The sequence below is a fragment of the Astatotilapia calliptera genome, chromosome 15 (assembly GCF_900246225.1).
Source record: "Astatotilapia calliptera chromosome 15, fAstCal1.2, whole genome shotgun sequence".
NCBI lineage: Eukaryota > Metazoa > Chordata > Actinopteri > Cichliformes > Cichlidae > Astatotilapia > Astatotilapia calliptera.
This window is the reverse complement of record NC_039316.1, coordinates 18,503,906-18,519,418: the sequence shown is the minus strand read 5'-3', so window position 1 is coordinate 18,519,418 and position 15,513 is coordinate 18,503,906. Positions and strand designations below refer to the sequence as shown.

At 43.3% G+C, this 15,513-nt stretch overlaps 1 protein-coding gene across 20 annotated transcripts in view; it reads right to left on the bottom strand.

The window, feature by feature from the left end:
- Nucleotides 1-15,513, bottom strand: part of afdna (afadin, adherens junction formation factor a) — a 118,805-nt gene that overhangs the window by 4,975 nt on the left and 98,317 nt on the right. For 6 of the 20 annotated variants that reach the window (XM_026194091.1, XM_026194093.1, XM_026194097.1 and 3 more), the window contains 11 exons: nt 15,170-15,370; nt 14,047-14,138; nt 13,651-13,851; nt 12,988-13,126; nt 12,019-12,418; nt 11,474-11,718; nt 11,173-11,387; nt 10,487-10,666; nt 8,586-8,624; nt 6,200-6,334; nt 1,294-1,837 (listed from right to left, as the gene is read on the bottom strand). In XM_026194091.1, the coding sequence (XP_026049876.1) occupies nt 1,294-1,837; nt 6,200-6,334; nt 8,586-8,624; nt 10,487-10,666; nt 11,173-11,387; nt 11,474-11,718; nt 12,019-12,418; nt 12,988-13,126; nt 13,651-13,851; nt 14,047-14,138; nt 15,170-15,370 (2,391 nt within the window). The remainder of the gene's footprint in view (nt 1-1,293; nt 1,838-6,199; nt 6,335-8,585; nt 8,625-10,486; nt 10,667-11,172; nt 11,388-11,473; nt 11,719-12,018; nt 12,419-12,987; nt 13,127-13,650; nt 13,852-14,046; nt 14,139-15,169; nt 15,371-15,513) is intronic. The other 14 variants (XM_026194098.1, XM_026194112.1, XM_026194108.1 and 11 more) reach the window with 6 other exon arrangements.

Sequence of the window (15,513 nt, the reverse complement as noted above, 5' to 3'; positions counted from 1 at the left end):
ATAAAGTCATTAGGGAATTGCTTAGCGAGGTCATCTTCTCAGGCTAGCTTCCAAGCTGGCTTGTTTACTCGCCGCCTGCTGGTCATTGGAAAGAATGCGTGTTTAAGGCTCAGCAGGTTTCACATTTCCATCGCAGAGCCCTGCGTTTATCTTTTATACGAGCTCTATCCAAGGGATACGGAATAAATAAAATTCTGGGTGAAATTTTTGTGGGAACACAAAACTTCCAAACAGCAGCCAGCTGGCTGCAGCTCGAACTCTTTCAAACAATGAAGAAGAGATGCCTATCTTGAAATAATATCTGACATGGATAAATCCACATTTGGACTGCGTTAAAGACTATTTTAACCTCTTGATAAAAAAAAATAAAAAAAAGCGGCAGCCTGATCATGAACCTCTAGAATTTATGGCGCTCCGTCAGTGTGGTCAGAGTAGACTGAGCTATAGAGAAGGAAAACAAGCCGTTTAAACAGACACAGACAAAGAGGAGCTCCTTCACTCAACACACTGCTGCTGTGTGCAGTTTTTGCATGTTTATGAAATGATTCTGCTCAATTGAGTGATTGATGGGTGTGAGAAGCCAATGGTGTGTCTCCTTCCCTTTAAAGCCAACACCGCTAAGCAGAGCCACGGGGCAGGACAGGGGGGGGGGGGGGGGGGGGAGGACGGGCAGGCAGGCAGGCAGGCAGACTGACGGCTGGCCTTTACCCCCGCCCCCCAACCCAAATTCCCAAGCAGCAACCAACCAGACACAAAGGAGGCGGCGAGCGACAACACCAACAGTACTATGATTGGCTCTGATGGGTCTCAATCTGCAGCAAAAAGTGGTGGCGTGATTATCGATTGCTTTTTTCTGTTCACTAGTGCTGATCGAAGGGGGAGGGGAGGGTGATTGGAGGAAGATGAGGACGGAGGGCAGGGGAAAAAAAAATTACTGGGGGACAAGAGGTGTTCAAATAAACCTACAATGAAAAATATGAAACAAACAGAACCTGATTTGCTTGAGGAGGAAGAGAGAGGGGGGGCAAATTTCTACATATAAAAACTAACACAGTGATGAATCGACGACAAAAAAAAGGAAAAAACAAATAAATTTGGACAAACATGTAAAAGAGGGAAAAAGTAGACGGTGGAAGTGAAAGGGCACCTCTCTACTGAAAACAAGATAAACCAAGAAGAAAGTAGCACTAAACCATAAAGGAGTGGGTAGAAAATGAAGATGAGTGAGTGAGAGGGAGGGGCGGGCGCTTTAGAGGGCGCTGTGGCGAGCCTGACTCCTCTCTCCAGTTCTACCTTTATAGCCTCCTGGGGGCATGGAGCTCGGTTTGGCAGGAAGGGGGGGGGCTGTACTGTTGGAGTTGTTGACTGGCGGCTGGAACGAGCCAGACAGGAAGATGCCGTCAGAAAGAGGGCGGGGCTTGCGCGCAGTGGGCGGCGGCTGAGGCTTGCTGTGATTAGGCGAGGCGGTGGCCGGGAGGTCACCGTACGACTTCCGGGTCGCCGACAGCTTCACCTGACCTGATTGGCCGCCGCCGCCACTCCCTGCTTTGGTGGCGTCCTCCTCGTCTTCGTCATCGCCCGTGTAGGTGACAAACTTGGCGGTGTAGAGCATGTCGGGGGAGGTGACCTGGGTTTTGAGGTAGGAGGTGTTTCTCTGTGGTGGGGGTGGGGGGGTGTTAGTAGGGTTTTGGGGGGCAAGGGGTTGGTAATCCCGTGGAAGCGGGGGCCGATACAGACCGGCCGGCTCGTCAGGCGTCAGCAGCTTTCTCTCCGCCTCCTCGTGCTGCCGGCGCCGCTCGGCCTCCAGGCGAGCGTAGTACTCCTCCTCCTGTCTCCTCTAGGGGAGGGACAACCTGTTAGTAAGCGCCGCTCTCAATGGCTCACACCTAACACTAATCAGCTACGTGGGAAACTACTCAACGAGCTGCACTACTCTGCTTCTGCACAAGCAGCGCTCCACCAGTCTGATGAGACTCCCACCCAAACTCCAACTGAACCTGAACTACAGCCGCGTGTAAGAACCGCAAAGTGCGCCAAAACTAAACCGTACCAGCAGGTCAGGGGCATCGTTTCATAAGGTGTTCCAGCTGCATCTTGATGAATGACTCAGAAATACTGATGACATGTTTGATGTGTAACAATTCTGAATCCGAGAACAAAAGTGAAGCATCCCTGATTTAAGATCATCCACGGGACGAAAGAACTGGAAAATCAATAGGAAAAAAAGTGGCTCAAAAGTGGAAGTATGAGCTAAACTGATATTAAGAAGTGGGGGCAGAGCTCAGTTGCATAAAGGTACTGCCTCACACTTCAGTGCGTCCTCTGAGATTTAAAAAAAGTTTTATTAATAAACAACTATAACATTTATTTTCTCCTGTGTTTCTTATTAAAACAAATATACAAAAAATACCTTAAATTTAAAGTCATATAAACCTGCTTTGTGGTGCAAAGCAGACAAAATCACAAGCAAAAAACTCGACCAGCTGAGAACATTTTAAGATTTAAACTAATAAAAGTTTCAAATGGAAAAAGCTTTTTTCCCCTCCATTTGTTTTATATAATTTATAAATCAGAATAAGCAGCTCTCCAAGTTATCTACATGTAAACCTTTTAGGCTGCAAATGGGAGGTGTAATTAATAATCAAGCACAATTTCCCTTCAAGCATAAACAGGATAATGTGAGGTAAAAAAAGAAATAAATAAAAAAAAAAAAAAATGGTTGCAAGCTGTGAAAACAGTCCAGACGCGGCTGCTCTGGAAAGAAGCATCTGATTACTGCTTTCATGAATGATTCATGTGTTTATTATTCATTTAAAATCTATTTAACTTGATTGAAATAACTCATAAAGTTTATGAAATGATACATAATTTCAGTTATTCAAATGTGAGGAAGTGTTTCCTCAGAGGCGAAAGTGGAATATTTTAAATTCCTGCTTTTTCTGAAAAAATTGCAAACCTACACATTTGAGGAGCTGGTAACTCAAATTTTAAAAAAAAGCATTAATTAACTAATAAGCTACTTTTTCAGTACTGATGTCAACAATCCATCCAAAAGGGAACGATTAACTTCATCTTTAAAATGTTATGATTAATGTGCTCTCAGTTTTAGGAACATAACCACATCTGCTTTCCCTTCCTACAGCTATTTCACAAGGCCAGCTTTTCTTTCTTTTTTTTCCTTTGATGATTTTTAAATCATCTTATTAGGTTTCAGAAAGATAAAAAATAAAATAAAATCAGGGACCAACTTCAAGGCTGATGCCCCTGTGCTGGTCTCAATTCTGCTGGTTTCCTGTGTCTGTGAGTGTACACTGATGCAGCTCGGCACTCTTGAACGTCACGCCTGATGCATATGTTGCTCCACATCACTGCGAAAATCTAATATCGTGGGTTTTTTTTAATGCTGTCCATCAACCAAACTTGGGAAATCTCCTCCGACTGGTCTATGAAATCCGCTAACTTGACACAACGCTAAAAGAATCCAGCTTACCGCCGTCTCCTCTTCCCTCATCACTCTGTTTGTGTATGTGTGCTGGGTGTCCATGTGTGCTCGGTTTTCTGTGTGGCCCGGGTTTGTATTTTACGGTTTGTGGGTAGGTTTTTAAGTTTCCAGCCCACCCTGTCTCCAGTGGCTGAGCTCCAAAATCTACACTAGGGGGTGGGAGGCCTGTGATGAAGCTTCACTGGTGAATGTGTTTAGATTTTGAGGTTTGGAGCGTGACCAGCCGCTCCGGGGTCACTCAATCTGGATGCTTCTTGTATCAGATTATCTTCACATTTTTTGGTCCGTTTCATGTGTTGAAGGCCTGCCAGGAGGAGGCTGAGGGGAGGGCTGAGTGTAGTTGTGATTGTACATGTCTTCAGAGAGACCATGCGCTGCTGTGGGTGTATCCGAGCCGCTATGGCCAGGTTCAGCCAGCCCAGTGGGAATCTGAAGAAACTGGGAGGGATTAGTGGATGTGTGGGGTTTGAATGAGTGAGCGGCTGGGTTTCTGAATATGTACAGTATGGATGGCTGAGGGCGGGTATGAGGCAGGTGGGCCGACAGACCTCTGCGGTGCGTGTGCGTGTGTGTGTGTGTGTGCATGATGTGGGTATAAAGCATGTGGTTTTTGGGAAAAGTTGGAGGAGGGTGGGCAGCATTCCCCTAAACATAGTTTCCAAAGCAATGCTGGATGAAATGACAACAAAAAATAAAATTAAAAACCTCACAAAAAATAAATGAATCAAAACTGCTTCCCCAAAATAACTGAAACTTCCTGACGCACACTGACGATAACAACAACAACAACATGATGGGAGTCCCATGCTTCAGGTGGGTGGAGGCACGTAACATGACACAGCAACACATCACATAGGGTGGGGGGGGGTGCACAGGATGAGGACATGCAACTGGACAACTTCATAATAAACATCAGAACAATCATAACAGCCTGAAAACAGTTTATTTATCTTAGAAACACCTAAATATTCTCCTAATTAACATTTAATCAAATCCCTGAGATTTCTGGGATGCCTAAAGTTGAAATTGAACGGTAAAATCTGAATAAATATGCATGTTATTTTTAAACAACCAGTGGTCTTATGGGTGGTTTGCAGCTCACAGGACAAATGGACCGCGCTAACGGTATCACAGTGAAATCAGCGGGCACGACACAAAGATAAAAAACAATGAGCATGTTTGATTAAACACGCACGACACATGTGGGTGGGTGAATGCTGCACCAAACCACTGGTCATTTAAAAATACAGCACATGTATTACATTTCATCTCTCATATTAACCTGAGTTACTAAGTGACATTGAAGACTAAGCCAACAAAGGCATGAAAGTAAAAGCTTTGGGAAGTTTTCAGACTCATTCATCTGCTGCACATTTTACCGTTACAGTGAAGATTTAGTTTAAAACAAAGCAAAGGTGCTTTTTTGGCAATTAATCCCACATTAAGTGTCCCATCTTGTCATCCATTCATTCGTTGCTTTTTTTTTTTTTCCTTCTTGTATGTTCACGTATTACTAGTACTCTGAGACAGAGCTCACCTCACACTCTCGCTAACCCTGACAGCCAGTGAGAGGAAGCCCTTGTCCGCCGCTTGAATCCACGATCTCATTCTTTCAATCACTACCCGGAGCTCGTGGCGGCAGGTGAGGGTTGTAAAATGACAGCTGCATTTCTCGCTCTGCTCTCTATTTCCCACAACAGCTTAAGTAACTAAAAATCTCTTGCTTACAGAGGAAAACAGTTTGCTAAAGGCCCACCAAACTGAGGCTAGATACAAAGGATTAATATATAAATAACTATAGTTTAACTTTATAGTAGGACTGATAAAATCCTATTATCTGCAATTTTAATTGCATTTATTAGACAGTTAAGAGTGCACCAGGTAAAAGGGTCTGAATTCTTCCAAAGCATCTTCACATTCAGGGGTTAGACCGATGTGATGGGTTGGTATAGTTTAAAATCTCTATGAAATCAAGGTGTGAATGTACAAAGAATATAAAACGTAATTTCTTTTTACCAAAGTGCAGGCTAAATATGCAAACGAACTGAATTGTAAACACAGTGGCTACATTTTAGCTTACATTGACAACCTAGAGGAAAACGACATGCAACACTTTCAAATTAAAAGCCTTTTTCCAGTAGGACTAAAAATGTAGTCCTTTGCATCATCTGTGCTGTAAACACTGTTATCTGGTAACAGGGGAAACAGTTTGCCAGTATATCTAAAAGTTTAGCACCTTTAAGTATAATCCAACAATCTGAATTAAAATTACATTAAATCTTATCAAATGCCAATATTTTGGTTCTTAACGGGAATTTTTGATGTTTAATGAGGATTTTTAAGGACCTTCTTTCTCTTATCATGCTAATAGCTCCTTGTTAGCATCGCGTACTTTGGTTTTATTGTGTATTAGCAGCTGGCTGTTGCACCCTAACAGGGGAAAAAAAAATAATTTAAGACAAGAGAAAGCTGCATAATTTTATAGATTTGGATATAATGTAATTACTGTTCAAATATCGGTCCAACCCCTGTGTGTGTGTGTGTGTGTGTGTGTGTGTGTGTGTGTGTGTGTGTGTGTGTGTAAACCTAATCTGTGCTACACCTGAAGCTCTGACTCAGTAATACTTTAATAAAGGCACAAAGCATTAATTTTAATCAGGTCAGAACTCCAGCGGTTTCAAGGACAGACACACCGACCTTCTCCTCGGCCTCTCGCTTGGCTCTCTCCTCCTCCCTCCACCTCCTCTCCTCCTCCTGCTTCGCCCGCTCCTCTGCCTCCCGCTTACGAATCTCCTCCAGCTGCTGCTTACGCCGCCGCTCCTCATCCTGCAACTGGTCACACACACCCGCGGGGAACATGCCGCAAGGCACGCATGCAAATGAGGAAAGAAATTAGTACGCGTGGCATTCACAGACACATAATCTGAGCACATTTTCTTTTGGATTTGTTCAACTGCACTAATATGTTTGTGTACAAATGTGAGGTAGAACTGCATTTGTCTCACAGGACTGCTCCTGGGGGGAGGAGCTGTGTGCACTGCAAACACACAGCACAGGCAGAAAGAAACAGACACGCACGCACGCACACACTGCTAAACATGCACACACCGACATGCAGCGACAACGACAACAGCAGCAGCAGTAACAACAACCGGAAAAGGGCAGAGCGAAAAGCAAAGACAGCCCCTCCTTTGGCTACTTAAGGTGTACTTGATTTCGTTTACAGATCATTAAATGTCCCACTGAGCAGCAGAGGAATAATAAATCAAGCGTACCTGAAGTAACTGCAAGCTTAATGGGCTGCAGCAGAAATATTCCGAAAACCATCCCGACAAACCAAGTGCAGCATGGCGACAAACGAAACAAACACACCCATTCTAGGGCTGGATGGTGGTTAAAGGGTCAGTTTAACCAAACGTTCGTGGTGGTATCTGTCCACAAAGAAGCTCCAATAAGGCTCCCCGTTTGCTCCTTTTCTAATTCTTATGCAGGATATATTGTTTTGCTTGAGTCGTTTCAATTTGTTTATTGAGTGAATTTTATATATTTTTAATTTCTTACAATTACTATTTTGGCTACACTTTTCTTTGTCTTTATATTTCCATTAAAAAAAAAAGTTGTATTTACACTGTAAAGGTTTTCCAGTAGATTTGAAGGCAATGCAGTCTTCCTTCTTTATTTTTGTTATTTGTTAATATTTGCCACTATTGCATTAGGGTAAATATGGTAACTACATCATTCTAGGTCATGGTCAGGTCAATGCTATGACCCTGGTTAAATAAAACTAAATCTGTCTATCAATCATTTAACCACAAAGTGATGTTCTGAAGCTGTAGTGTCTAAAAATGTCTGGAACCTGCAATATAGATAATTGCCAGTAGGGGGCAAGAACTTTCCTGCAAAAACAATTGTATAGAAGTCTACGAGAAATTGACCCTACTTTTGTTTCTTCTTTTACCCAATTAAACACTTTCCTGATGAGTTTGTGGTCTCAATCATTAGCCTTAATGCTTGATTAGTACAAAATGTGTTTATTTTGTATACTAGGATCTAGTTTTAGAGTAAAAACTCTTGTTGTTAGCTTATTAGTCCTAACTCCATGTCCAAATATGAGTTGGACATTGAGTGTTTTTAAGCAAAAATGATGATCTAAAGCACAGCTGTTGAACTCCAGGCCTCAAGGGCCGGTGTCCTGCAGGTTTTAGATGTGTCCTTGATCCATCACAGCTGATTTAAATGGCTAAATGACCTCCTCAACATGTCTGGAAGTTCTCCAGAGTCCTGGTAATAAACTAATCATTTGATTCAGGTGTGTTGACCCAGGGTGAGATCTAAAACCTGCAGGACACCGGCCCTCGAGACCTGGAGTTCGACTCTCCTAAAGGCTTCAAAATTGTACTTCACAAACTAATGGATCTGAGTCTCTGGGTGGCCAAGTCCATCTCTTATGTACATTTAATCAAGTAAAGCAAGAATTAGCTAATCTAATAACTTGGTTGAACAGACCCTATACAGAGAAGACAAAGAGGCTCAGCAGGTCACACACAAATGGATGGATGGGTAGACAGACGGATGGATTCATGACCACCACGACAACATGATGTGGCCCTTCGCAGGCAGCGCAGGGGGCTCGCAGGACTGTCATGCATTGGTCTCGACCCAGATGCCCCCCATGATGCATTCAGCCATGCAGGCGCCACCTCAATATGTACTCAAAACATCACTGCTGAAAAGAATCACACCAACCGCAGCTCTGCTAATCTGAAAGCATGGACAGGTTTGGTTTGCAGTTATCAAACACCAATATTTAAGCAGCAGCTTCGTTCACCGTCCCCCAGCAGGTGTTTTGAGTTGACAAAGAGATGGACAGCTTCCCCAGCCAAACAACATCAAGCATCCTAGGACCAACTGCTCGTTAGCTAATCATGGCCCAGTCCCGTCTACCACCACGACCCCCGGTGAAACGACAACAGCAAGCCCAGATGGGTAGGGAGAGACACGGGCAGGTGGGAAGCCCAGACAGGAAACAGGAAGTGATGTAAGGGCAGGGAGAAGATACTCGTCATTAACAGGATGAACATACCAAGTCTAGAACAGAGATAGCTGGGACAGCAGTCTGCTGCTGAAGAGGAAGAAGAAGAGGAGAATAGAGAGTGAGAGAGGGAGGGGAGATAGTTGGAGGAGGAAATACCCAAATACTGAAAAGGAAGGTGAGGAGGAGTTAAGACTAGATTAGAAAATCGAGGGAGGAACTAAAGAGTAAAACAGAGATAAGAGAAGAGCAGGGGAGGACATAGAATAAAGTGAAAACATGGTTTGGTCTTATTACTCTGTTGATGAGAAGCTTTTAAATCTAAAAACTACAGAGCTACATCTTTAACGTTGAGCTCATCGTCCCATATTTTTCTCTTCAACTTTATCAATGAAGCTTTGGTAAAGTAAAATAGTCCAAGAAGTTTTTACTTCTTAGAGAAAGTTGTAATTTTGTGGTATTATCCATTTACTGTAAGCTAACTAAATGCCCACTTTTAGTCATGAAGACCTAAACTAGACCCTGTTTACACTTAGCTTAAAAATACATTATGAACAATCTAACACAGGTGTAAAAGACCACCGAGGAGCACTACCAAACCTTACTGGTGGTCTGGGACCCACTTCAGAACATACCTGTGGTAGTGTACATACTAATGCACACGAGGGGAAAAAAGTCAAACAAACCTCACTCAAACAACCACAAAGAGACACAATTATCCTAAATCAGCAATAACTCCTCACTGCAGTGATGCACATTAGATGACTGGACAGCATTTAAATGGATTATTTTATGTTAGTAATACTGTCACAATAACCTCTAACCACGTTATCCAATGTTTTACCTTTTGCGCACTTTATCCAGTTCAGTACTTGGGAACAGTACTCATAGACAGTAAAAAAGACTTTATCTGTGCCCCCATTATAAATTACTTTGACCAACCACTGTGAACAGCTGGAAACGCCTGCACATTTCTATTAGTGTCTGAAATATGTTTCTGGTGTATATGAGCCTAAATTCCCTTCCTAAGCAGCCAAAAGTCCCAGATTTTAAAACCAAGTGTATACCAGTCTTCAAGATGAATAAAGTAGTTCAACAAAGAAAAAGAACGCAGCAAACCAAAGACATAAAAAAATAAAATAATTCACACAGTCAACCAAACTCTGAGATTCATCCACAGCTACTAAAGACACCCACGTTCCGCATCCTAAAATATCCAGTCAAAGTCTGGTAAAAGTCAGCTACAAAACAGTTACCTTCACTACAGAGCTACTGGGAGGAACACACAGCAGATCTACACACGACCCGGATGAATGCACAACTGATGTGTCTGAACCTAGAAAAGCACTTTCCTCCTGAGGTTTCGACACACACTCAGGCTCGTGCTGGATGACTCGGTGAATTCAAACACCCAGCATCGTCTTCACCTTAAAAATACTGGATATTTGATATCCATTGTAGTGCAAGACCTGTGCTTAAATAATCAAAAGGCTGCACATGTGCAGCGTTTGCTCAAATAAAAGTCACATCCACGAGATGTGAAAGCAGCTTTAACGACACTGCTGCCGCCTGCCCTCCCATCCACCCCTCCAGCCAATCAGATTTAAGCAGCTCAGCATGGCAAAGCGATGATAGAAGCATGTTGCAGATGCACATTGCAGGACATTCATAGTGGGAGCCATTTTCCCTTCTAGCATTTGAAAGGCGGTTCTGTTTTCCCCCCCATCAGCCCGATTTCCTGCGGCTCGCCCTGAACTCTGAGCTGATGGGTAGTAACGCTCGAAAAACAGAAGTCAGAAAGTTTGATTTCTGCCAAAGCAGCCTTTGCACATGATACGATTTCGACTCCCTCCTTTTCTTTTTGTTAAGAAAAAAAAAAAAAAAAAGCACCTTCCCTACTTCCTTCAAATGAACTCATTTTTCCCCCTCAGTCATTTCCTTCCATTTCTTACCCTGGCTCTCTTCTCGGCCTCCAGCCTCTGCATGATCATCACGGTGTCCACGTCTTCATCATCCTCCTCGTCCTCCTCGTCGTCGCTCTGCTTGGACTCCTGCAGTCGTTTCTGGAACTGCCACTCCAGCATCAATTTCCTGAGGCGGTCGTTTTCTTCCGCTGTTCGCTCGGGCTTTGCCTGCAAAACAAAATGATGTTTAGAAACTGAAGTCGTCTTACCGGAATAAGCCACAAGGTCATCTAAGTATCAGAACGGGGCACCGGCCAGTAGCTTTTACAGAAATCCAGCTTTATGTCTTTGGTTAAACCCTGCTCTATCCACGCATAGATGCAGGAGTGGAAAGAGTGTGAGATATATTACCTCTCTAATAATCATATCTTTTATACTTTTGTGTGATGCAACATTTACACCCTGCACCTACCACTTGATATCAATATCTGGTGAACCATTTCTAACAATATCTGACCTAATTACTTTCTTTTGAATGATCTTTACTGGTTTTTACCATTAAATATTTCCTACTTGAGGCAAGAAGATAAAATAACAGTTTGCATAGCAGTTTTGATCATACTCTTCCACAATATCCTCATAATGTCAAGTCAATCACATTAACTCTGCTACTTCCTTCTAAAACATGATCTCTGATTTCAAATCACTCCTCCCACTGTTGTGAACAAAAGTACCTGCAGCTCCTGGATTTCCTTGTCCAGCAGATCCACGATGTGAAGCTGCTGCTGTTTTTCGGCCTTCTCTCGGGCATCTCTCTTCCAAGGATCTGGAGACAGACTGTCGCTGGACGTCAGCTCCTCCTTGCTGATTGTGATGTACTGCAGGTCTCGCCTCTCGATGGTTCGCGGCTGCTGCTGTGGAAGCAGCTCCCTGATCACTGTGTCCATGCCTGCAGGCATATTGAATACTAGTTATTACAGAGACAAGACTGGTTTATTTGTTTAAACAAGAAGTAACTAATACATTTCTTGTTACCAGCAGGGTTGGAGGCACTAGCAGGAGGAGGTACAGCAGACCGCGGCAGACTGGCCAGCTTCTCTGGTCTGGGTGGAGGAGGCTGAGGCTGTGGGGGGTGGTAAGGCTGAGGTGGAGCCATGGAGGCCACAGGGGGCTGGTGGTGAGGAGGAGGCATGGCTCCTCCGTTGTGAGGCTGGACGGGCATGACAGGGTTGGCCCGGATCTGACCCAACTTCCTCTCTTGCTCCCTCCTCTTCCTATCCCTGGAAATGCATCAATATCATCATCATTAATACTCAAAATCAGATGCATAAATGTAGCAGTATGACATCACCTTGTTTTGTTTTTTTAATTGAAAAATGGGAATCCTGTACTAATACGTTTTTGCTTTTAGAGAAAGTGCCATTTAAAAGGGTGACTTGGCCAAGGTCTTAAAATGCAACAAGCATAAATGCTTGTCTACATCTTCCCTCAGAAATAATAAATAGCAAGCCGGATATAGTAAATAGTAAATAACAAAGATGCTTTTTTTGCTAACATTTCAATAAACAAAACAAGCCCACCTCTCTTCCTCAAGCCGAGCCTTCTCCTTCTCATACCAGCGCTGCTGCTCCTCTCTCTTCTTGCGGTCAGCAGCTTGCTGAGCCGTTACTGGGTTGATAGCAGCTGGAGGGGGCGGAAGCGGTAGGTCCGGCTGTGGGTCGTAGGGTTCGGGGTAAGCTGCTGGAGGTGGAGGAGGAGGAGGGGGCAGGTCAGACCGAGACGGCGGCTGTGCCGAATGCGGTGGCACGGTGTGAGGGGCGTTGGGCGTCTTCCATCTGCCCGGGCCGGTCTTCTGGTTTTGGGTCTTGTTCGAAGAAGAGGAGGACGCGGAGAAGTTGAGATGCTCCTGGCTTGATGTTGATGACTCCAGGGAGGAGGACACCTGCGGCTGTGGAGCCCAGTGGTCGGGCCCTACCAGACCTGCAGACACAAAGAAACACATGGTCACCTGCTTGACCAGGGACACCAACTGCACAGTGGTTTCTAAGCCTTTAAATCTCCATGAAAAACCAGTATCAGTACCTCTGAACCCTCTTAGCCTAAAAATGAATTTTATCACTAATGTTGGCACAATACTTTAGTACTAATCAGCTTTCTGAAGAAAGATGGAGGCTTGGTGATGGTAAAACTACAGAGTGTTTTTCCTGGGCATCTGCAGTCCAAAACATTAGATTTTTATATTTATTTTTAAAGTGAAATAACTTACAACTTAGTTATTATTTTTGTTGTTGTTTTCATCTGATGAATGTCAGAAATGACAGCATGTCTGATTTGCTATGCTTTAGCAAATTGTCTTTGCTCTGGTCCTTGAATTTAATATCATGATTTGTGTGTTTTATGTAATCATGAAGGATAATCAACTTTTAAGGGACATTTGGATGCTGACTTTAAGATGCTGTATAATCTGGTAGTGAACACACTAACAGGTGCTGCGGTCCTTTTTCTGTCATCCTCTCTGATCCGATCTGAAGTCAGGTTTTCCTTCTTACCTCCAGGTGGACCTCTCTGGTATTCGAGATCTCTGTGTGGGTAGTCCAGGTCCCGGTGCTGGTAGTGTGGCTGCATTCGCTCATCTGGCCTCATGCCTCCTGGTGGTGGATACAAGTCCTCCTGAGAGTGATTAATCCGCTGCAAAGCAATCAAAACATTAAATATTAGATGAGGAAAAGTATGCGTTATAAAAGGAGAGAGGAGGGGTGGTTGGAAACACAAATAATCAATATCACCTCAATCAGCTACTTATTCCATTCCCAAGTTTACCTTAGAGGTTATTATGTAGGCTCTAGTTTGTCTGTTTTATTATGTTATCTTAAATTGTATTTCTAATGTTTAAATATGTTTTTCAATCCTGTGACACTTTTTAAGCCTTTGCATATGCAGATATAACCACGGTGACTCATAAGAGATGGAACAAACGATGCTCAAAACTGGGAGGACGAAGATGAGAGGAGCTCACAGCCAGAAAAGGATGGAGAAGGAGATGATGATCGGCTTGTCAACAAGCTGATGGCTTCAAACATTTCTGTGTCACCAAAATGTGATTTGGAAAAACACATTGATGAATAATAAAACTTTACTAATCTTTTTGGGTCTCATAGAGCGTTGTAACGCCCAGAAAAACAGTATCTGAAAAGTATCTCAAGCTTCCGTACCTGCATGCTGTTGTTGTGGATGTTATCGCCCATGGGGAGGCGATCTCTGTCCTCCATACCCTGCCAGTGTGGTGGGGGCCCCTGCTGCCCTGGTCCCACCACCCGATCCTGGCTCTTGGAGGCTGGGATGGTGAAGTACTCCCTGGGATATGTCTGAGTTGGGATGGGGTAGGCCTCTGGGCGGGGAGGAGAGGGCTCATCCTGAGGAACAAAAAACAAGCGTGTGAAAAAAAACAAAATATTTTGAGATGGTTTTCCAGGAATAAACAAGACTAAGCCATAAACCTGATAAATGATTTCTCATGTCTGCTCAACATACCGAGTGTGCTCAAATGTTGTGTCACTCTGCTGTTACATTTCCCATAAGGGTAAGGATTCAGTCTGATGGTTACTTACGTCTGCACACAGGTTCCCGGTGGAGACGGAGGTGATCTTGGTGCCAGGTCCTCCGGGGTACACCGATTTGTTTGCAGGACTCTGGCTCTGATCTGAAGCAGAGGCAAGAGAAACCATTGCTTTAGTGCAGTAACAAAAAAACAAAAAGTCTCACCAATACACAATTACTGAGGAACAGAAGAATGAAAATGGTTGCTGAAAATATTTTCTTTTCTTCTGAAAATAAATATTTTTCCAGCAGCAGGAAAACTGGCTGCTACTGTGTTTCTAAATCAGGGTGGAGTAGCTACAGAATAACATGAGGGCGGTTTGATTTTTTTTCCTATTTCCTTTACTGCCCACACCAAACGCTGTTGACCAGCGATGGCTCAATGGATCAATTGTTTTATTTATTTTTTTGCATTATAATTGAACTATGAATGATTTTATGCTCTCCTCTTAATTGATTGAGCCATTTGGTTTCTGTTTCATATTTTAATTTATGGTACTGACCTTTTGCCCTTTAGACTACTTTGTTACAGATATTTTACATGCTGTAAAAGGAAATTCCCAGCTTGTAGCATAAATTACATATAATTTGTTGGGATGTGAAATACCATGAAAGGAAGATTTCAAACATAGTAAAGAACAATGATTTTTTTAAATATACTTCATCTGTTTAAACTGTATTAAAGCTTAAAGTTATGTATTATTAGTGATGTGGCTGCTTTGAGTTACAGGTGGGTGCCGACACTGTGCACTTGGCTTTACCTGCAACAATTCAAGCCAAGTTTTAAATGTGCTATATAAATAAAACTGACTTTATTAGGTATCCATGTACACATGGAAAGTTTGCTATTATTGATAATTTAGCAGCCCAAGCTCTTAACCAAATATGACCATATCCGATTCCAAAACAGACAACACTGTGACAGCAAACATGGCCAACTAAAGGCTTTAAAACAATGCGCGACATCCCAGTGGGTACATCCTTCTTAAATATACAGTCTGTAAACCAAATAAGTAGGAATGGTTTCATTATTTTGTGCAGAACTAAAGTTAAAGTTCACCTTATATTTGTGGCGGAAGAAGAGGAATTATTAAAATGACACTGTAATAAATAATTAATAAGCAGCTTTCTTACTGGCTACGTTGGGGCTGGAGCGATGGTCGGCTCGGTTCTTCAGGAGCCGGTCTTCTCCGCTCATCTTCTTTGGCTCGGGGTAAGAGTCCCAGCCGGGCTGCGGGCTCTCTGGAGAGCCGTTCTGCACCGAGCTGTTGTACAGCTCGAAGCCTTCACTCTTTGGTCGCATTTTCCCGTTCTTCTCACGGCCTCGGTCTGACGCTGGAGGTGAAAGAAGAAACAGGAGCAGAGGAAAACAGTTAAAAAGAAAAAAGTGAATCTTTGTGTTGCTGCAGTTTGTCAGCCTTTGTTCTAGTCGAGCTTGTGTTTGGGCCCAACTGATTTCACCTCTTTGGAGTCGTTTG